The 22,566-nt window shown below is 50.5% G+C and overlaps 1 protein-coding gene across 5 annotated transcripts; it reads left to right on the top strand.

The window, feature by feature from the left end:
- Positions 1-939: 939 nt before the first annotated feature.
- Positions 940-22,362, top strand: Gprc5c (G protein-coupled receptor class C group 5 member C). Of its 5 annotated transcripts, none has more exons than XM_021177095.3 (5): positions 940-1,340; positions 13,046-14,125; positions 16,166-16,260; positions 18,035-18,184; positions 20,028-22,362. In XM_021177095.3, exons 1-5 carry the CDS (start codon positions 1,274-1,276, stop codon positions 20,058-20,060), a joined length of 1,425 nt encoding a protein of 474 aa, XP_021032754.1. In that variant the 5' UTR covers positions 940-1,273; the 3' UTR covers positions 20,061-22,362. The 5 variants fall into 5 exon arrangements, with proteins under 5 accessions (XP_021032754.1, XP_021032756.1, XP_021032757.1 ...); XM_021177097.3 differs by having other exon boundaries at positions 1,198-1,473; XM_021177098.3 differs by lacking the exon at positions 940-1,340 and adding an exon at positions 1,486-1,573.
- The last annotated feature ends 204 nt before the right edge of the window (positions 22,363-22,566 follow it).

Below are 22,566 nucleotides of genomic sequence, written 5' to 3'. Positions count from 1 at the left end.
CCCCCCCAAATAAACATTCCTCCTAGAGTCAGAAAAGAACAGAGCGGTGAGGAGGAACCGGCCTAAGGTTTTATCGCTCCGGCAACTCCGGGTGATTCATTGAGTTTAGACTCCAGGTTGTCATAGATGGAGGTACGCAAACACACAGCCAGTCGGGGAGGTACGGGTCACTAGCTCCCTGCCCTCCTCCACCTGGCTATCCCCTCGCCTGTGACCAGCTGCCTCCCCCCCTCCCCCCGCCTCGCGGGCGCCCAGGATTGGGCAAACACGCCCTGCAGCCTGCCCAGCCACCGGCTGGCTCCAACCGCGCTCCTGGCGATCCCCCAGGCAACTCGGCGTCGCGAGAACCCGCACCCTGAGACCCGACTCCCTGCCCTCCCCCAGAGTCCCCAAGGCCCCTGTCAGGCCCAACAACCTCTCCCTTGCTCTTGCCACTTGTCCCCTCCGGGGATACAGCGCAATGCAACCAGACCCACTCAGTGCTCCAAAGACAGCACAGCTCACTCCCGCGGGATCCCAGGTCCCCAGAGAAAGTGGCCGGAAAGAAAAAAATCTCTTGTTTACTGGGCCAGAGAGGCCTCAGCTGGGATTCGCTTCCCTATTTCTGCGGTTTCTTTTCAGCAGATTCCCGGGGCTGGAGGAGAAAGGGTGGATCCCCCCGGCAGGGAGTGGGGGTGTGGTTCAGGGGGAATCTGAATTCGTGGAAAGGTCTCCAGACTTCGGGAGAGGCTGGACTCAGAGTCAGCAACAACGTGGCCAGGAGAGCATAGACCACAGGGATCCTGTTAAACACTACCTCGGGAACAAAACTGAGAAGGCTAATTAGGACAGGCCACCACAGGGAACCGGGAGGCGGGTAGGGGAGCCCGCGTTGTAAGAAACTCGGGCGTGGGGTAGTCAGGCGGCCAAAGACTCTGGCCAACAGTTCGCAGGGGTTCTGGACTCAGTCCACAGAGTTAGGGACGTGCGCCGTGACATTCCCTCGTGATCTTGGAGACTGGGCTCTCCGGGAAGGATCACGCACGAGAGGAGGACGCTCCGTATGTGCTGTGTCCACGTGTGCAAGCTCGCTAGGGGAGGGGGCGCGAAAGCCGTGACAAAGACGGACTTTGTGTCCTAGTGAGTTCCTCGCTCCAGCCCGGAGCAGCGAACTGTGCCAGGCATGTGTCTCATGAGAAAGCCAGGACGAAAGTGACAAAGGTTGGGTGTCTGTCACGGGGAGACGCGCCAAGGTGGCCACCGTGCGTCTGTGGGTGCGTGCGATCGCTGGGAGATGCAGCCTAGGGGTGTACTGGGCTGCACCCCGAACCTCTTTCGGGAGAGAAAGGCGAATCCAGAAAGTGAGTACGCGCAAGTGCGCGCGCGCCCGCGTGCGGGGGCGTGGCAGTAAACAGCAACAACCCACTAGTCAGTTTGGCCAGAAACTCCGATCGCCTTTCCCAACCCGAAAGTGCGCGTCGGCCGAGCCTGGAGGTGAGTCGGAGGGGGCAGGGCCGGGCGCGCTTTGTTACTGGGGATTAGGATTGCTGGTACCTGGAGCGCTGCTGGCCCCGGAGGAGCGCCGGGAATGGAGGTGATGTCACGGTGATGCAGCCCGGCCCACCCTGGCGGAGAGAGGGGAGCACTGTGCCTAGGGAGGCGGGCGGGAGAGCGAGCCACTGAGCGCGCTCAGCTCAGTCGGGGGTCCCTGGGAGGCAGGCCCCCCGCACCTTTGCTCAGGCCTGATCACACCCCGCCTGAACGGGCTCTGGCCCCGCGCCCTGCTTTGAGTCCCTCCTACGCCCGCCGGCGCCCTGCCTGGGGCCGAAGTTGGCTCTGAGCGCGGCGCCGGAGCGGGCTGGCTGCGCGTCCCAGGTAAGGGCTGCTGCCTCGGCGCTCCGCCCTAGCCATCGGCCGGCAGGAAGGGCTGGGTCCAGCTGGCTGGGAAAGGGAGAGGGCCGAGGCCCCCGGTGAAAACCCAAGGGGTGGGTGACGATGCACCCACTCTGCAAGTTCGCAGAAAGTTTCCAAACCCGAGCCAGCTGGGGACTTAATGGCTCGGGGAAGCCAGGTTCTGCGGCCGAGGGTGTTCCGCAAGGGATCTTAAGTGTCAGAGAGCTGTTCCTCTATCCACTCTCGCAGTGGGAGGCTACGGTCGACTGTGACTGTAGGTTGGCTTCCTTTCCTTATTTCGCGGCAGTGCGTGGGGAGGGCAGGTTTCTGTGACCAGAGGAATTAGGGACAGAGAACCTGGTCCTTTGCTCTTTCGGTTCGGACTTTCAGGGGCGCGAGAGTGTAGACACAGTCCAGTTGGAATAGGGAGGTGAAGGCTCAGGGTCTCTCCGCGGGAAGTTTGGAATTTCAGAGGCCTACGGCGCTTCTCCGTGTGGAGGCCTATGTTCTGGGTCCCACCCCTTATTCACCCCTGGTTTTTCCAGAGCGCTTTCCGTTTCTACTTCGCGCCCACACGTTTACACTTACAAAGTTCTAAATCATTACTTAAGATTTCACGATCTTGATCCTGAAGTACAGACACGTGAATATATAGAAGCGTGGCTTTGTGCTCCTGGAGAACCCCATCCCCCCAACAAGGTCTGTTCTGTGGCTGGGAGGGAGTGCTGTTGGCGATGGGGGTGGGGCACATTCCAAGCGGAGAGCAGACCCTTGATTGCTGAGAAGATCTAAGACTCGGAGTGCTGGGGTATTTTGGTCCAGTGAAAGGGAGGACAGTAAGCGGGCTGTGGATCCTTCCGTGCCTCTTAAGGATCCTCCTTAGCATCTCTCCAGGTCCGTTCTTACCGGGTTCGTAGACCAGCCTACTGCTCAGAGGGCCAGAGGGCTGAGACAATAGGACTGACTTGTCCAGAAAGGAGGAAGTGGGGGATAAGAGGATGGGGGAAGGCTGGCCAAGTGTCCACCCAGCTTTCCAGGTCAGCTGCTGAGGGGACGCAGCCAGGGAGGAAGAAGGATGCTCTGTGGTGTCCCTGGCTGAGCCGTCCCTACATCCAATGGGGTCCTAGGTAGCCATGGTCTTTGGCTTGAGTCAAACTCTGTAGCCTTGATCCTACCAGATAGCCTTCTTTCCCTTGGTGATGTGGTGTGTGTGTGTGTATGTGTGTGTGTGTGTGTATGTGTGTGTGTGTGTGTGTTGGATGCTGATTGGAGATGGAGAGATGAAGGGGATGTTCTTCTTTCGGAAAGGTAGGAAGGGGAAGGTCTACTTTGCCTAACCTGCAACTGCTTAAAACCGGCCAGGGCTGGTCGTCAGCCCACCAGCCTTGCCCAGGCTTCTCTGCTCCCTCTGAAGTCAGAGAGAAGGAGGGAGGGGATTTTGGACCTTGATTGCACTGCCCAGAGTCGGGGGCTAGGTCACCTTGACCCTGAGGAGAGGCTGTTTGCTGAGGTGACTAAACATAGTTGTAGGCTTGATTCTAGGGAGGTGAAGTTTAAAAGCCTTTTTGTCCAGAAAATAATCTGAAGTAGAGCCTTGGCTGCGGCTGTTAAAACTTCTAGGGCCCGGTCTTACTCCTGGTAGAGATGGATACAATACCCTGTGTTGGAAGAATAGAAGATATTATTGTGAAGACACAAAGTCTCTTCACAAGCCCTCAAGACTTAGACCTGGTAGGGAGGACATATATGATTCAAAAGTTCAGGCTCAAGAGCTTGGTATAGGCTCAGTCTAGATGTAGGGTATGTGTTTTTGTGTGTGTGGGGGGTGGGGGGAGGCACTCCACAGCAGGGGGCTGGGTACACCAAAAGCTATTTAGGCAGAGCTGGTCTCCCCTGTCTACCCTTTTAGCCACCATCTTAAAAGGTAGCAGGTGGCTTAAGAGCAGCGGCTGGTCTTGCAGAGGACTGGGATTCAATTCTCAGCACCCATGTGGTAGTTGATAACTGTTTATAACTCCAGTACTGGGGATGCTCTTTTCTGTACCAGACACACATACGGTACACATACAGACATATAGGCAAAATATTCATACACATAAACAAAAAATCAAATGAATCTGGCTGAATCTGTACTCCCGGACTAGAGGATTGGTCTGAGCTCTTCTGTGCTTTCTTCTCTTCAACTGTCTTCTTCTTCTTCTTGTTACTGGTTTTGTTTGAAGACAGGGTCTTACTTTGTGGCTCTGATGGTCCTGGAACACACTATGTAGACAGGGCTGGCCTCAGACTCAGAGATCTGCCTGTCTCTGCTTCCTAGGTTTAAAGTCACTATGCCTGGCTCTCTCCCACTGTCTTGCTCACCTCAGGGACCTCTGTCCCACACAGGGGAGAGAGAGAGTCCAGCCCAGCATCCCAATTTCCCGTCTTGACTGTTTCCACTTCCCCCCTGACACACTCTCTGTTTTCGGTGGAAGCAGGCAAATGAGGCATTTTAGGGCAGGGATGGTACGTCTCAGGGCAGCCCAGTTTTCCATGCTGGTGGTTTAGTGACAGAGGTGAGATGTGAGGAACAGGTCAAGGCTGAAGCTGCTCCTGTAGCAAAGGTAAGAGGAAGTAGGACAGGACTGAACCATTCCCTAATCCTGGCCCAGTGTCTGTGGGGATGCTGGGGACTTCACCTTCTCCCTCTTCCCTGGGGAAGGAAGCCAGGACCTTGTACTTGGACATGCCCACAGTGACCTATATCCCCTGCCTTGGGATGACCTGGCTATTATCAGGTATAAACCTGAAGCATGGCCTGTGGCATCCTTTCCTCCTGTATCTCCCAAGTCCCCAGATTTGTGTGTGTGTTTTGAGGGGAGAGGGTTGCAAGGGGTGGGGGTGGCAAGAATCTTCCAGATCTGGCCATTATGGTGCTTCCTTTGGCCTTGCTCCTTACACTGGATAAACATTGGCTTCAGTAAACAGGTTGCTTCGTGCTTTTGTGCCAGACACTTCTCTGAAAGCGCAGCCACGGTCAGGTTCAATAGGCCCTCACTCCTGCCCACCATGGCTCACACACTCGCCACCACACACAAGGATTTCTTTCTCTAGCTCAGACTTTGGGGGCTGGACTCGGGGTATTGACATTTATTGTTGTTTATTAGCACAATTTATTTTTTTATTAATTTACCTCTATTAGCATTCTTTAAAAAAAGATTAATTTCATGTGTATGGGTGTTTTGCACACACGTATATCTGGGTACCATGTGTGTGCCTGGTACCCAGAGAGACCAGAAGAGTGTGTCATATAGTCTCCTAGAATTGGAGTTACAGATGGTTGTGAGCCTCCATGTGGGTGCTGGGAATCAATCTCAAATCCCCTGGAAGAGTGTAACCAGTGTTCTTAACCACTGAGCCATCTCTCCAGGCCCCTCAGCATTAGCATTCTTGGTGCGGTTTTGCTAAATACGGAGTAAAATGCTTTATGTGGTATTTTCAGATTGTATCCCGAGTCTTCCTGTATTGATCTCCACCTTATTTTATTATTATTTCATTTATTTATTGGTTTAACTTTTAGTTTTTGCGCGCGCGTGTGTGTGTGTGTGTTGGAACACATGGGGGTTAGGGACAACTTACAGGAATCAGTTCCGGGTCCAGATAATTAAATAAAGGTGGTCAGGCTAGGCAGCGAGCACCTTTACCACTGAGCCATCTTGCCTGCCCATTATTTGATTTTTTTTTCATTATTTGAATTTTTAATAGATTATCTTTAAACAGGCATAATGGCCGTGAATGCCTCTAATACTAGCACTCAGGAGGCAGAGAAGGATCTCTATAAGTTAGAGGCCAGCCTGGTCTCTAGAGTGAGTTTCAGGGCAGCCAGGGCTACATATGGAGATCCAGTCTTGAAATATATATATTATATATAATTATTATTATTTGGCAATTTCATGGATGTAAACAGTGCATCTCCCGCAGGCGCCTCTAGCACATTCCTTTCTCTACTTCGTGTTCTTCCTTTTTTCCTCCCTTGTTAATAATCTACTAAGCCTGTTGGAACATTGACTGATCTTGCTGGCTTGATCTTGTATTGGTAATAATGGCTGCAGTGAGTTCCTGGGTACAGTGGCCATCTCATGTCTGGAAGTCAGACTTTTTCAGCACGCCTCCCATCCTCTGGCTCTTGACATTTTATTCACCATGCCCTAGAACGTTCCCTGAGGGGGGTCCACCTTTTTTTTTTTTTTTTTTTTTTTAGATTTTCTTCATTTATGAGCACACTGTAGCTGTCTTCAGACACACTAGAAGAGGGCGACGGATCCCATTACAGATGGTTGTGAGCCACCAGGTGGTTGCTGGGAATTGAACTCTGGAAGAACAGTCAGTGCTCTTAACCTCTGAGCCATCTCTTCAACCCTCCACCTAAGTTTTTGAGCCAGGATCTCTCACTGAACCTGGAGCTCACCAGTTTGCTAGACTGGCTGGCTGAAAAGCTCCAGCGATCCTCCTGTCCCCTCCTCCCCAAAGCTGGGATTACAGGTGCATACTTTATATGATGGTGGAGATTCAAACTCAGCACCTTACACTTACTCAGCAAGCACGTACTGACTGACATATCTCTCCCTTTTTTGAGGTGTTAGGGGATCAAACTGAAGGCCTCATGCATGCTAAATATATGAGCCACATCCCTAATTTCTGATAAAATGCTTTTGACTAGGTCTTTTCTTCTTGCTCCTTACTCTCTGTCTTCCTGGAGTACTTCTTATAAATAGCGCATTTATCTGTATCATTTTTTGCATACCTACTAATCTTAGCTAGCATCAGGCCAGCAACTGTATTTGACTATCTCTGTGTTTTCCAGAACTCTAAAAGCAATTGGGCCTTGTCTTCCGAGATACATAGTAAATACCGGTAGTTTCAGAAGCATTGCCTAGTCTATCTATATCCCTACCCATCTCCCAGTGTTGGATTGAACCTAGGGCCCTCACATAGGCTAGGCAAAAACTGTCTTGCCGGGTTATGTCCCGCTCCCAATCGCTTTCCATAAATTACTGACCCAGGGAGGTGGGGTGAGAAACCCTCCCAAGGGCTGATGCTTCTCCGTTGTTCTCAGGGTTCCATTCTAAATTTGTGGGTGCACCTCACATTCTAGCTGTTGTCTATTTACTGAAACACCGGATATTTAGGATCCTTGATCTTGTTACCTATGACTTATTCTCGGATGGCTGGGCATGGTTCCTTCCCTATTAACTCCTGTGGACATTCTCTTCCCAGTACTTGTAAAGACCAGTGACACTTATTGATTTACCAATACACAGTGTCGGTGCAGGGACCGTGAACTTTTGCATTAGAAATGGAGAGCAACTAGCTTTAAAAACGGTACTTATTTAGGAAAACAGCTCTACACTTATTTAAGTACTCATATTCTTTTAGGAGTTAAAGGTAGACGATAGCTGAGGAAAAGCCAGGAAATAGATGCCTACATGAATTTTTATTTTACTATTTTTATGTGTGTGCCCATGGGAGTTTATATGCATCATGTAAGAACTATGGAGGCCAGAAGGGGGCATTAGACCACAGGAACTAGAGTTACAGAGGATTGTGAGATGCTATGTGGACGCTGGAAACTCAACCCATGTCTTCGGTAAGAACATGTTCTGCTCTTACCAACTGAGCCAGCTCTCCTGTCCCCTGACCCTCCTTTTTGAGACAGGATTTCTTTCTTTCTTTTCTTTCTTTTTTCTTTTTTTGGTTTTTCGAGACAGGGTTTCTCTGTATAGCCCTAGTTTGTCCTGGAACTAAGACAGGATTTCTTATGGCTTAGACTGATATCTCGTTTATTATATAGCTAAGGATCTGGGCTCCTGATCTTCCTGCCTTCACCTACCAAGTGCTGCGATTACAGGTGTGTGCCACCATGCTGAGCCCTGAAATTTTTTCAAAGGGCAAAAGCTGGGGTGGCCAAAGTGCTGTAATCCCAGCACTTTAGAGTTGAGGCAGGGGGATTGACACATATTTGCAGCTACTCCAGGCTATCACTTGAAATTTTCAATAAATAAATAAATAAGTAAGACAAAGAAGAAAGACGTTATTATGATGGGATGGTTCAGTGGCTAAGAGGATTGGTTACTTTCCCAGAGGATCCATTCAATTCCCAGCACCAACATGGCTGCTCACAGTCACCTGTAACTTGAATTCCAGAGGCTCTGACAACCTCTTCTTGCCTATAGTATGGAACTGTGTGGGTATATTTGCAGGCAAAACACCCACAATTTACACAATTTTTTAGTAAAAAGCAAAAGATGGGCATGGGAAGAAAATGTGAAAAAAATCATTTTTATTATGTTAATTTTATTTAAATTTGTGTTTCTTTTCCTGTTGTGACAAAATAACCAACAGAAAGCCCACTAAAGGAAAGATTTGTTTTGGCTTGGGGAGGGGGGGGGGAGAGGCAGGAGCTTGAGGCAGTTGGTTAAAATGTATCTGCAGTCAAGGAAGCTGAGAGCAGTGAATGCTGGTACTTGGTTCACCCTCTCCTGTCTCCTTGGAAACACCAGCCAAGGAGGGAATGGTGCCACCCACATATTAGGTGAGTCTTCACTTCAATTAACCTCAGGTTTGTGTCATTTTCTCTGATTTGGTGACTTTTTATTTATCAGTTATTGTGAGTGTTCGCTGATTCGCCCGCGAATGAGGACACCACACACAATAGGGTTCTTCTGCAGCAAGCTTTATGCGTCTTGAGAGGGAGAGCATAAGCTTCACAACCGGAGACCCCAGGCAGCCCGAGCCCCTCCTTTTTATAGGAAATTCTCCCCGCCTCGGACGTGGCAAGCCATGATTGGCTCAACACTGATCACCCCATATGATGTTATCCCTGAGGCGCGAGCTGCCCGGGGCGGGGATTTCCAGCGCAGGCGCAAACTAGATGTTTACTAGTTGGTACTGAGGAAATGAGCGCCATCTTGTAATGGCGATTGCTCAGTACCGGAAGATAGCGGCGCCCCACAAGTTATGGTTATATATTTTCTATCAAATGGAACTTGACATTTTGTATACATAAAATTAGCCAGGAAATGGTGGCTTCAGCCTATATCCCCCATACTTAAGATGGTTGAGGCAGGAGGATTACCACAACTTTGAGGCCAGCCAGGTATAAGTAGCAAAGCCCTGCCTCATAGTGCCATGCCTTTGCTGGCCACTAGTGGGTGCTGTCATCCAAGGAAAGCTTGGTTGTTGGCTTCAGGGACCTTCCTCCTGCTTAGGCAGAGAGATACTTCATTTATTTACTTACTTACTTATTTTTCCTCTTTTTTCTTCTCCATGTATCCCTGGCTGGCCTGGAACTAACTATATAGATGAGGCTGAACTCAGACCTACTTACCTCTTCCTCAAAAGTGCTGGGGCTAAAGGTGTGAGCCACCATGCCTGCCCAGCTACAACTGGTTTCTTGAACACGTGAGATGGCTTACAGAGTATGGGGCTTTATAATGGCTTATTTTAGAGTCTTTAAACATGATGTTAGAGCTCTGTTTTTCCATAGCCAGAGCAGCTTATAGAAGAAAGAGTTTATTGGAGTTTGCTTATAGTTTCTGAGAGTGGGAGTCCGTGATCCTGGTGAAGAACATGGCAGCAGGCAGGCAGGCAGGCAGGCAGGCATGGTGCTGGAGCAGTAGCTGAGAGCTCACACCTTTATCTTCAAACCAGAGGCACAGAGATCTGACTGGGGAGATGGCCTGAGCTTTTGAAAACTTCAGTCCCACCCTCAGTGACACACCTCCTTCAGCCAGTCCACACTTCCTAATCTTTTTCAGTTCTAGGAAGGAACAAGCATTCAAATGAAGGTGCCTAAAGGGGCCATTCTCATTCCAAGTAAATGTATAGTTTTGAATGGGAAATTTCTGAAGTGTATCTCTTTTGAGGGGCGGGGCCGTAGCAGTGCTAAGGATGGAACCTAGTACTTTGTACACATGGCAGGGAACTGTTCCACCTTTGAGCTTTCTCCCTAGTTGCTCAGATTTGACCTTGAACTTCCCTTCACCGATGACACCCTTCACACAGGGAAACTGTTCAAGGCAGCTAGCTTTGGTTTTCTTCTTTGGCACAAACCTACAACCTTAAGTATGGCTCTGGTGAGCACGTGGGGTGATCTGTTACTTTTCTGGTGTTAATAAAATAGGCCATTTCCCCCTTTCACTCCAATGTCTTCACATCTTCCATTAAAGGCTAATCCCCTTGGGGTCTTGTTGTCTTTCCCCAGTTCTTGGGGTGTGTATGTGTGCACCCTAATGTTAGCTTTTGCTGTTGCTGTTATGGTTAGTCAATTACTTTGGTTTTTTTGGTTTTGTTTTTGTTTTTCTGAGATGGTTTCTCTTGTATACTCTTGGCTAGCCTAGAGCCACTCTGTAGACCAGGCTGGCCTCAAACTCAGAAACTCACAGAGATCCTCCTGTCTCTGCCTCTGGGATTAAAGGTGTGTACTACCACACCTGGTTCTTGATTTTTTTTACCCCCCTCCCTTTCCTTTTTCTTTTTTTCTTTTTTTAAGGGAAAAAAAAAACTATTAAAATCCGAGCTATCTCTACAGCCTGAATCCGCTTATGTTAGGAGTAAAAGTGGAAAACCAAAGCCAGTCTTGCCATCCACCCTGTGCTCTCGGGAGACTGAGTCACACAGTCAGCTGGGGTTATATAGTGAGTTCTGGCCAGTCTGGGCTACATAGCAAGACCCTGCCCTATGAACAAAGAAAGAAAGGAAGGAAGGAAGGAAGGAAGGAAGGAAGGAAGGAAGGAAGGAAGGAAGGAAGAAAGAAAGAAAGAAAGAAAGAAAGAAAGAAAGAAAGAAAGAAAGAAAGAAAGAAAGAAAGAACCTGCCTTGGGTTCCTTGGATGAGGGAATGTGCTCTGTAAGCCAAGTAAATCCTCCTCAGGCTGCTTTTGCTCATCCTGTTTTTCAAAGCAACAGAAAGCAAATCAGAAGAGCTGAGAAACGAATCCTCAACTGTTTCTTTTCCTAGCTGTAGGTTATTCCTGCAATAGGTGCTTGCTAAGTTCTTTGATTGAGTTGAGGAATACACGGCTACGTGGCTGTTAGTCAGGGTTCTCTAGAGAACAAGACTTACAGAATGAACATAATATATATATATATATAATATGGCTTACAGGCTGTGGTTCAGCTAGGCCAATAATGGCTATCTACTAGCAGAAGGTCCAAGGATTCAGGAGTAGTTCAGTCCTCAAGGCTGTATGTCTCGGCAGGTCTTCAAGAAGTAGGCTCTAATGGACTCACCAGTGTGAGGAAGGGCAAGCAGGCAAAGAGAAAGAGCTTTCTTCTTCCTCTTCCTTCTCTTCCTCCTCTTCCTCCTTCTTTTCTTCTGTGTCCTTTATGTAGGCTCCCAGTAGAAAGTATGGCCCAGATGAAAGAAGCTCTTCTCACTTCAAAGATTCAACATGAAATGATTTAATTAAGGAAAAAATTCCGCTGGGCATGGTGGCAAACGCCTTTAATCCCAGCATTTGGGAGGCAGAGGCAGAAGGATTTCTGAGTTCGAGGCCAGTCTGATCTACAGAGTGAGTTCTAGAATAGCCAAGGCTACACAGAGAAACCCTGTCTTGAAAAACCAAAAAAAAAAAAAAAAGAAAAAAGAAAAAGAAAAAAGAAAAAAATTCCACTTACTGTGCTATGGTGGAAGGATACCTCAGGGTTGGGTGGCCTTCACCCTCTCAGAGAAGAAGGAGACAGTGTATGGGGGGAAGTGGGGGAGATTGTGGGAGGGGCAGACTAAGAGTTGGGGCAGTGATTGGCCTGTAGAGTGAATAAATAAAATAGAAGAAGGAGGAGGAGGAGGAGATTACTCACAGGTGTGCTTAGCCATTTGGATTCTAGTTAATTCCAGATGTAGTCAAGCTGCCAACCAAGAGTAACTATTACCGTAAACTACGGCATTTCCAGGACTTAGCTGATAGGCACCATGTCTGACCTGAGCCCTGCAAGTCCCAAGGCAGAAAGGATGGTGCTGAGTGGTGGTGTGTTTGGCTTCTAGCTCCAAGAGCTCAGAGAATATCTAAACCCAGGTTTGATGGGTTAAGAAGGGCACTGAAAGGTCATTGTTAGATTTCAAAGTTTATTTTTATTGTATGTTTATATGTGGATATACATGCACCATGTGTGTACAGTGCTTGAGGAGACTGGAGTTAGACCCCTGGCACTGGAAGTCACAGACTGCTGTGACCCATCATGCAGGTGCTGGGAATCAAACTTGGGACCTCTGGAAGAGCAGCCAGCATTCTTAACCACTGAGCCATCTCTCTAGCAGTTAAGAAGGTTTCCTTTTTCCATGGTTAGGAATAGGGATGGCAGCTGGGTGTAGTGGCTCACACCTTTAATCCCAGCACTTGGGAGGCAGAGGCAGGCAGATCTCTGTGATTTCCAGGTCATCCTGGTCTAAAAAGTGAGTTCTGAAACAGCCAGGGCTGTGACTGTAGAGAGAAACCTTGTTTAAGAAAAGGGGGGGGGGGGGGCTGGAGAGATGGCCCAGTGGTTAAGAGCACTTACAGCTCTTCCAGAGGTCCTGAGTTCAATTCCCAGCAACCACATGGTGTCTCACAACCATCTGTAACGGGATCTGACGCCCTCTTCTGGTGTGTCCGAAGACAGCGACAGTGTACTCATACATTTAAAAAACCTAATTAAACACGCACAAAGCAAAACCACCACCAACCAAAAAAAAAAAAAAAAAACGAAAACAGGAATAAGAATGACAGATGGGTCTCATCTCTCCACTCAGATAAGCCTTTGTTACTTTTAGGCTAAGGATTCTGAAGAGCTGGACAGATGGTTCAGTGGTTAAGAACCTGCGTTACTCTACTAGAGAACCCACATTCGATTCTTAGCACCCATGTAATGGCTCACAACCAACTGTAGTTCCAGTTCCAGGGATCCAACACCATCTTCTGGCCTCCACAGGCACCGGGCACACACGGGTACACAGATATTCTTACAACCAGAACACCCACACACGTAAAATACAATTTCTAAAATTAAAGATACATAAAATAAGGATTCTGAAGCCTAGAAGAACATGTCTCCTGATCAACTCTTTTTCAGGATGGGGAGGGGGGCGAGGAGAGGATACCGTGCTCACTGATGTCTGACCTTGGAGGACTGATTCTGTCTGTCCTTCCCGTCTCTAGGGACCCAGCTGAAGCCTGGCCTGGGAGCCAGGATGGCCACTCACAAAATCTTGCTGATGTGCCTAGGACTGCCTCTCTTCTTCCCAGGAGCCTTGGCCCAGAGTCATGCCCCACCTGGTTGCAGCCCAGATCTGGATCCCCTCTACTACAACCTCTGTGACCGCTCGGGGGCCTGGGGCATTGTCTTGGAGGCAGTGGCTGGAGCAGGCATCATCACGACATTCGTGCTAACCATCATCCTCGTGGCTAGCCTTCCATTTGTGCAGGACACTAAGAAGCGGAGCCTCCTGGGGACCCAGGTGTTCTTCCTGCTGGGCACCCTGGGTCTCTTCTGCCTCGTGTTTGCCTGTGTGGTGAAGCCGGACTTCTCTACCTGTGCCTCTCGACGCTTCCTCTTTGGGGTCCTGTTTGCCATCTGCTTCTCCTGTCTGGTAGCCCACGTCCTTTCCCTCAACTTCCTAACCCGGAAGAACCACGGGCCCCGAGGCTGGGTGATCTTCACCGTGGCGCTGCTGCTCACCCTTGTGGAGGTCATCATTAACACCGAGTGGCTTATCATCACCCTGGTACGGGGAGGTGGCCAGGTTAGCCCCCTGGGCAATGTCAGTGCCGACGGGACCATGGCCTCTCCGTGTGCCATCGCCAACATGGACTTTGTCATGGCTCTCATCTACGTAATGCTGCTGCTGCTGACGGCCTTCCTAGGAGCCTGGCCCACCTTGTGTGGCCGCTTCAAGCGCTGGCAGAAACACGGGGTCTTTGTGTTGCTCACCACTGTCATCTCCATTGCCATCTGGGTGGTATGGATTGTCATGTACACCTACGGCAACGAGCAGCACCATAGCCCCACCTGGGATGACCCCACGCTGGCCATTGCCCTTGCCGCCAATGCCTGGACCTTTGTCCTCTTCTATGTCATCCCTGAGGTCTCCCAGGTGACCAAACCCAGCCCAGAACAGAGCTACCAGGGGGACATGTACCCGACCCGAGGGGTGGGCTACGAGACCATCCTGAAGGAGCAGACGGGCCAGAGCATGTTTGTGGAGAACAAGGCATTTTCTATGGACGAACCAGCCTCAGGTGCGGCAAGACGTCCTGTGTGTGTGTGTGTGTGTGCGTGTGCGTGTGCGTGTGTGTGTGCGTGTGCGTGCGTGTGCGAGTGTGTGAATAGACAGGATCTCATGTAGCCTGGGCTGGTCTTGAACTCACTATGTAGCTGAGGCTGAGTCTTGGAACTGATCCTTTCTTCTCCTAGTTGCTGGGATCATAGGTATATGCCAGTATTTCCAGCTTTGGGTTTTGTTTGTTTGTCTGTCTTTTGTTTTGGTTTTTGAAACAGGGTTTCTTTGTGTAGCTTTGGCTGGCCTGGAACTCAAATCTGTTGACCAGAACTCACAGAGATCTGTGTGCCTCTGCCTCCCGAGTGCTGATATTAAAGGCACACACCACCAATGCCCACCTTTCCAGCTTTTGGGTTTTTTGTTTTTAATTACACTTATTTATGTAGTCAGTTATTTCTTTCCTACCATGTGGGTTCTGGAGATTAGACTTAGGCTGCCAGGCTTGGTGGCAAGCTCCCTGACCTGGCTGTTACCGACTTTCATCCCATGTCTTTTACTGCTGGCCTTTCTCTTGAGAAAGATGTCTGTAGTTTTCTGCTTTAAAACCCCTTTATCCGGGGATGGAGCACGTAGGCAGTGGGAAAGTTCTTCTGTAGCAGACTTGAGACCCCAGTTCAGTTTCCAGCAATGCTCACCATGCCCATATTGACCTCAGCAGCACATTCCTTAACTGGAAGACCTGCTGTGTGCTGGGCTCTGTGCTAAGACACAGGGCTTGTGGCTCACATCTGTGCTAAGACACAGGGCTTGTGGCTTACAAGCTGTAGCCCTCCCTCTCAGGCATGACCAGAGCTCTGCAGGACCCCAGCTGTTTACGTTGATGATGACCTGGTTATCACATACTGGCTCTGGAATCTCTGACAGAAATTCAGTTAAGAGGCAATGGGCACACTAGAGTCAGCAATCCTGGCGTCTTCTGTGCATACCGGGCTTCATACTGCTTTGTGGAAGGCAGTGGCACATACGTCGTCTGTGATCCACACCATGGAGATGACGCTTTCCCCACACTGGGGTGGTTTCTGGCACATAGAGGCATTAAGGCGTCATTAAGGAAGCCAGAAAGCCAGAGGACCTGGGCAGGTCCTGCAAGGTGTAGCAACCTCTGCCCCGACCCTTGCTCCTCCCTCCATACTCCGTCAGCAAGCTGGAGAGTTCTTGGTCTTTTTCTTCTCATAGAGTAATTTCTAGGCTTGTAAGTATTTTATTTATTTCACACCCCCCCCCCCATAGAAAAATCAATAGCATGAACCCAGCACTTAGGAGTTCAGCACAGGCTGTAGAGTTCCTCAGCCCTGCAGGAGACTGCTGAAGTCCATATACCTGGCCACCTCCAGCTGGTTAGCAGCTTTCCTCCAGTACCCCAGCGGCGCCCAGTATGGGAAACCCACACCAGAAGGTGCAGAGAGTTACAAATCTGTCTGGGTGCTTGCCAGGGGGCCCAGGGTAGGTGGGGTGCGTAGGCTCCCTGGCTGGGCCTTGTGCGGCTGTAGTGTGATACCATAGCCACCCATGCTCTGAGAGGACATGAACACAAAAAGCTGTGGGGTTTCAGCTGTATTCTCCTTGCGCCTGGCAGTGGGTCCATGGTGGTAGAGGTGGGGGCTGGAGGCTGGCCATCTTGGAAGGCAGCCCAAAGCCTGTGTGCCCCTCTTGGCCTCTGGCCCTGGGGGTGGATAGGGATGTGAGGGTTGCTGACAGCGTGTTTTTCTGAGCTATGGGGGAGTGTGTGTGTGTGTGTGTGTGTGTGTGTGTGTGTGTGTGTGTATGTCCATCCCACAAGCAGGAAGCCATGCAGTACTTTTCTGAACATCTAAACAAAAGCGCACCAGATATGGGAAGGGGCACCAGGTCCACTGACTCACTCACAGGTCACCACCGGTCGGGCCCCAGGACCCCATTTCCTTATGCCCAGGAGAATTGCTTGGTGTGGGGGAGGGGGAGACAGACAGGAGCTGAGAGTCCTGAAATCTTCAAAATTTGAGCTTGTTTTTCCCTACAGCAAAGAGACCAGTGTCACCTTACAGTGGCTACAATGGACAGCTGCTGACCAGCGTGTACCAGCCCACCGAGATGGCCCTGATGCACAAAGGCCCGGTGAGTGGGTCCCTCAAGGTTCCTGTGACCTGGCTGATAGCCACAGAGTGTGTGTGTGTGTGTGTGTGTGTGTGTGGTAGAGAGGCTGTGCAGGCTGGATTGAGGCATTAGGGTATGGTGAGCTTCTCCTGGGGGCATTAACCCTACCAACCCTGGGCTCCAGCACAATGCAGTGGGACCTACCCTGAATCATGGCATCACCCTGAGGCCCAGGCATGGTGGCACATACCTGTAATTCTAGAGCTCAGGAGGCAGAAGCAGGAGGCTCAGGGGTTCAAGGGCAATTTCTGGCTACAACCTGTACCACCAGCCTGGGCTATATGATACCCTATTTCCATGCCTTGACCTTATATCTCTCCTGAGCTCTGGGAGCAGTAGTCCATTAGCTACGGGGCTGTGGGAACAGGAAGGAGGTGGAGTAGACTCCCACTCCATATGTGGTCCTCCCCTCTGCTGGCAGTGACTGCCAGAGAGGTCAGCGACCTGCCTTGGCAGGATTCTGGGAACAGGAAGCCAGGAGGTCAGCAGGGTGCTGTTCCCATCCGTTCCCCACCTCTCCGGCTGGGAGCAGGGGGTGGCTGGCTGGTGTGTTGGAGCCTTCCAGCCCCAGCTCTTTTCCAAGGGTGAAGCTGTACCGTGGAGCAGAACCGGGCAGTTTTCATTCACACCATGAACCCCGTGGAGCTGGCCCAGCCTCTCTCTCCCAGTCTGGAGGGCAAGCTGAACTGGGCTGCTGTTCCTGCTTGGTTCTCACACCCTGTGGTCCACAGGCCATCGGAGTGAGCAGCAGTAGAGAACTGGCTGACAGTGCAGATTGGGTCTGCGGTGGACACAGTAATGTGACTTCCGTGTTGACGGCGGGGTTGGGGGAATCTGGAATTGGGGGTGAGGGTTGACATCACCTGGTAGCTTGGGTTCTACCTAGAAAAGAGTAACTCCCCAAGGCAGATCTGTAGGGGACTTCGGGGCTTTCCCATCCCAGTAGTTAAACATTTGCCAGCCTATCTCAGGATGGGGCCCAGCAAGGGAGTGGAGCTCAACTGGAGGTGGGGCTTTACAAACAGTCCTGATAATTTTGGTGCATTTCTGAGTTGAAGATCCCAGATCTAAGTATCCTAGACAGCCAGCATGGTTGGATGTTCTAGGAAGGGACACACCACCACCACCACGACCAGCACATACACACACACACACACACACACACACACACACACACACACACACACACACGATCCTGGCAGCTTCATAGCTTTGGTGGTAACATCTGTCATATACCGTGATAAGACAGGTCAGACCACCCCAGGGGTTCATGTTCTTTCCAGGTAGAGCATTTGGGGCCAGATTTCTATGAACCAGGACCTAGCAGAAGGGTAGCAGGTATTGCAGTGACATTTTAGGGACTCAGGTAAGACTGAAGAGGAAGGAAGCTTGTGCATGGTAGCAGTCGGTCAGTAGAACTCAATGCGAGCATCTGTCTGCTAGACCTGAGGTTTCCCCAAGAACCTAGGAGTAGGAACTCAGAGACAGGGTCTCCTGGGAAGCCCCGATGTGGCCAGGGACCTTCTTCCGTACTCAGAGGTCCAGTTCTCTATTTCCAGAGGTAGAGTCATCTGTTCCATCCTGCCAATAGGGCCCTGGAGGAATGGGGGTGGAGGGGTCAAGAAGTGGGAGCTGGCAGGCACAGCCCTGCAGGAAGCTGGGTATTTGTGCATTTGCCCTGGCGGAACCTGGCTCCTGATGCCCTGACTGTGAGACCGCCTGTTCTTCCTTCCAGGCTGAAGGTGCATACGACGTCATCCTCCCACGGGCCACCGCCAACAGCCAGGTGATGGGCAGTGCCAACTCAACCCTGCGGGCCGAAGACATGTACATGGTCCAGAGCCACCAGGTGGCCACGCCACCAAAAGACGGCAAGATCTCTCAGGTCTTTAGAAATCCCTACGTGTGGGACTAAGGCAGCAGCTGTGGCCAGGAGGAAGCAGGTTGATTTAGAGAGGGCCCTCGGGACCTGGTTTGGGTGAGGGACCACTAGGGAGCCTATGCTCTGTGGCTCCCTTCCCTACTTACTGGTTCAGGGTAGCTTATGCCTCAGGGTCAGAGCCCCTGATCTGCTGATGTTTGGCTGGGTGTCCATGAGGGCCCCTCCCACCCAGTATTTGTGGAGTCCAGGTGCCTGCCCTGTTTCATGCCAGGGCCACCTCTGGCGATCTAACTCTATCCAAATAGTGTTCTGCTTGGGATGGTGGCTGGTTCTATGCCTACACTCTCCGGTGACACCTATAAGCCTCCATTGAGCTCAGAGAGGATGCCTTAGGCTGGATCCTGCTCCTCTGTGAGGAGTAAGGGTGCCTAATAAATACATTTCTGCTTTATTAACTCTTGCTTTGGGCTTGTGGTTTCTGACTGGGTTCTTACTTCCCGTGACTCCTTGCTTTCACTAAGGGAATCCGTGGGCCTCCTTTTTTCCTGATATCCAGTCCTTAGGGCTGATGCGCTTGGGTTCCTGTGGTAAGGGGCTGGCGCCTCCTCCCGGGCAGGACTCTCTAGTGTGTCTGCCATTGATTACCATCAGAATGAGTATCTGGGCTCTTCAGTCTGGGGTACAGCCCTGCACCTGGGAGTGTCCAAACTGGGTCTTTTTTTTTTTTTTTTGGTTTTTTCGAGACAGGGTTTCTCTGTATAGCCCTGGCTGTCCTGGAACTCACTTTGTAGACCAGGCTGGCCTCGAACTCAGAAATCCACCTGCCTCTGCCTCCCAAGTGCTGGGATTAAAGGCGTGCGCCACCACGCCCGGCCCAAACTGGGTCTTATCTTCCACTGGCTATATTAAGAGACAGAATGGGGGAGGCAGACCCACCAGTGGGAAGTTCTAGGGTTAAGAGGGGATCTGTTCATCTTGGCCTCTCCCTCCTTTAGAAGGTGAGGCAGGCTGCCATTGTGCTCCAGGCTCTGAGATCATGCTACACTGCCTGAGTAGGTTGGCTTGTAGTGAGTCTGAACTGTTTACAATGGGCATTAACAAGACAGTCAGGCAGGCAGGCCAGCCATGTGCTTAAAATTTGGGGATCAGTAAAAATCTTTCCCCAACAGCCTAGGATCATTTCCATGGTTGGTGGATATGGGGGGCAGGGGTGTGGGAGAGGTCAACCAACAGGACAAGACCAGCCTTCTCCATTTCCAGAGCCAAAGTCTCAGAATGCTGTCACTTCAGGGTTATATGGGACCTTAAGAACAGTCAGTGCTCTTAACTGCTGAGCCATCTCTCTAGCCCCCCAACCTCTTTTACAGTAAGCAAAGTGACGCAGTCTTGCCATAGAGTCTCTAGGTGGCTGAACCAAGACTAGCCAGGCTGATATCCCCAGCTTTTGTCCTTGGCCCTCTCTGGGAGAAGCCAGACCAGTGGCCTGGGCTCTGAGCTGCTTCTGTTCCTCATGGATGGGACAATATTCTGAACTTTGGATGCCAAGTCCGGATTCTTCAAGGGGACTTGAGAGCCTGCCCATCCATGTTTGTTATGGACTAGCCAGAAGCTATTTTCTGACACCAGTTGTAAGGGGGAAAAAATAGGGTTGCTTTGTTGTTGTTGTTGAGAGAAAAGGATTATTGGAAGAAGACTCTAGACTTCTCCCAAACATCTATATTTGGATGGCATTGCTTCCTGAGGACTGATTGAGACTTTTTAAATTTTTCTCTTAGTCCAATTCAGTACTTGGGCTGTGAGCATTAGAATCTTCCATTTTGACACTTGTTCTTTCTGGTTACTTTAGGATCAGTCCCCGACTAATAAAACAAGATGGTAGATGCCCTCTTCCCTGGACCACACCTCATCCGGATCCCTCAATGCTCTGCATCCATCTGAGCAGGGCCAGCAGCTTTCCCACCTGTCCTTGGAACTGGGAGGGACCAGAGGCCACCAATTTGAAACAGTGGACTGAGTGGGGACCTTGGGATAGGCCTGAAATATGTGACTGGTGCTCATAGGGGCCACCTGTCCCTTGCCCATCCCAACCTCCTGGTATCCAAGAAACTGCAGCTACAGGGAGTGAACTGTTGACTCCCATCTCCTGCCTTAACACATCCCTCAGGTCACAGTGGTCCCTCAGGATGTCTGTGTTCCCATGTGGTTCTCCAGGTTATTGTCCCGCTGTGAACGTCCGGTGTGTGACGGACCTTCTTGGCCATGTTGGTAACCCGTCGGCATGTCTCACAATGGACATCAGGTGAATCTTTGTGAGTCTCTGGAGACAAACCACACAACAGAAGTTGTCCCTTACCCTACTTAGGGCCTGCTGCACCTTCTAGTCTAGGAGGTCACTGGCTAGGTTGGGCAGGTTGTTTCTCATGACCTGAGGGTCTCAGGTCCCAGCACCTTTGAACCTGGACGGAGTCTACTATACCTTCAGTGGGTCATGTCCCCTCATCAGGGCAGGACCAGTCTGCCTGTTCTGTCCTCCCCACTGCCCATCACCATTGAAGATGGCAGTTACACTGGTCCCACCTGAGGCAGCTTTTGTTGTCCAGCCCTACCACACAGAGAACCCACATCAGAGTTGAAGAGCCAGTGGGCCACAGTGGCACTAGGGCTTTGTATCATTTCTGTATCTCAGTTAATCCCCTGGTTGAATCTCCCCCAGTCTGCTTTTGCCTTCTGTGCCAGCTTCCTGGGGTAGCTCCTGGGACAGGTGCAGATGTGGATATTGTTGAATTACCTGGATCTCACAGGTTCTGTAAGCAACTGCTTGGGCTACCAGGACATACATGGGGTCTGGGAGTTCCCTTAGGACATGTGGGTGGGATTCAGGGCTGCATTCTCAGGGTGAGTTGAACCTTTCCTGTGTCCGCCTGGTGGGATGTGCGGTCCAGGACTGTAGATCGCTTACGGAAAGACGTCTTGAGTTTCTACCTCAGTTTGGGCAGCAGCCATCCTTGGGACACCTGGACAGGATCTGCTGCTTTCAACATTAGAGGAGTGTCCTTGGCCTTAGGACATGCACCGGAGGCACCTGATAGCCACCCAGGTCAGAGAGGGCCATTTTCAGGCCTGCAAGCTGCTGACACCAGTGGCTGAGATGGTGTCATGGTACCAGACCCTGGACTAGAGATCTCCAGAGCATCATTCTTTGTTCTACTCTTGGGTACCAGACAGAGCCTCTTCTCCACCCTTTCCCCCAAGTGTGCTAACTTGGCCCTCAGCCCAGTCCTGCTTGGTGCCAAGGTAGAGGTAAAGATGAGTGGATTCCCTAGAAGGCAGGCCCTCCATGCCTAGTTCTCATGCCACCTCCAGCAACCAGTGCCTTTTATCATTGGGTGAAAGGTTCCCACAGAGTAGGATGATACCTCCAAATGTTACTCCTCTTGCTCTCTGCTGACTGAGGATGCTTGGTCCTTCCACAAGGCAACCGGTCTCCATGCACCTCACGCTGTTCTTGATCTAGAGCCCCAAGATCTGCCGCAGTAAGTGAGGGACTAGTTTGCTGTCTTAAGTGAGTCCTTTAGGATGCAGAAAGCCCCACATCCCTTGGTGTGTAGCTTGTGGGTGTGGCTGTGTTTATAGCCCAAGGCCTGCCTGCAGCTGAAGCTGAGAAGTGATGGGAGGCTCCTGGAGGATGTAGGCTATTTGGGAGTGTCATGGTTACCCTTCATGGTAACCCTGTGTCTTTTAGTTCCAGTTCCAGTGGAGAAGTACATTTTTCACTTGGGAGGCAGAGGCAGGCAGATTTCTGAGTTCGAGGCCAGCCTGGTCTACAAAGTGATTTCTAGGACAGCCAGGGCTATACAGAGAAACCCTGTCTCAAAAAAAAACCAACAAAAACAAAACAAACAACAACAACAAAAAACCAAACCAAACCAAAAAAAAAAGTACTTTTTTTAAGGAGGGTTGGGGGCCTCCCAATGGACAGCTCTGTATCATACACAAGCCTTGAGTGGGAGACATCAAGTAGGTCCAGGCTTGATCCAAGCTCATCATTTGCAGGCCACTATCCCTTAATAGATGTAACACGGACCCTATTAAGTCCTATAGTGGATGTAAAGGGAGGTTCAACCTTGTAACTGCTCAGAATTAAATGACTGCCCTTTCTTTGTGAGGGGTTACTGCCTCTGTTCCTGTGTGTTTCTAAGTGATTGTGGAATGTCTGTGTCAGCTGTCCTGCCTGCCTCTCTCTCCCCATTCCCCCATCTCAGCTACAGTAGCTGTTTGATTAACTAACTTTTCTCTGGTTAGAGACTTTAAGGGAGAAAACCAGGCCTCTGAGAGACATTTGAATTCTCAACTGGATACAGTGTTGCAAGCCTTTAAGCACTTTG

The sequence above is a fragment of the Mus caroli genome, unplaced genomic scaffold, assembly GCF_978045245.1.
Source record: "Mus caroli unplaced genomic scaffold, Mus_caroli_1 scaffold_13, whole genome shotgun sequence".
Lineage (NCBI taxonomy): Eukaryota > Metazoa > Chordata > Mammalia > Rodentia > Muridae > Mus > Mus caroli.
The sequence above is the reverse complement of the archived record's forward strand: the minus strand, read 5'-3'. Positions and strand labels throughout refer to the sequence as shown.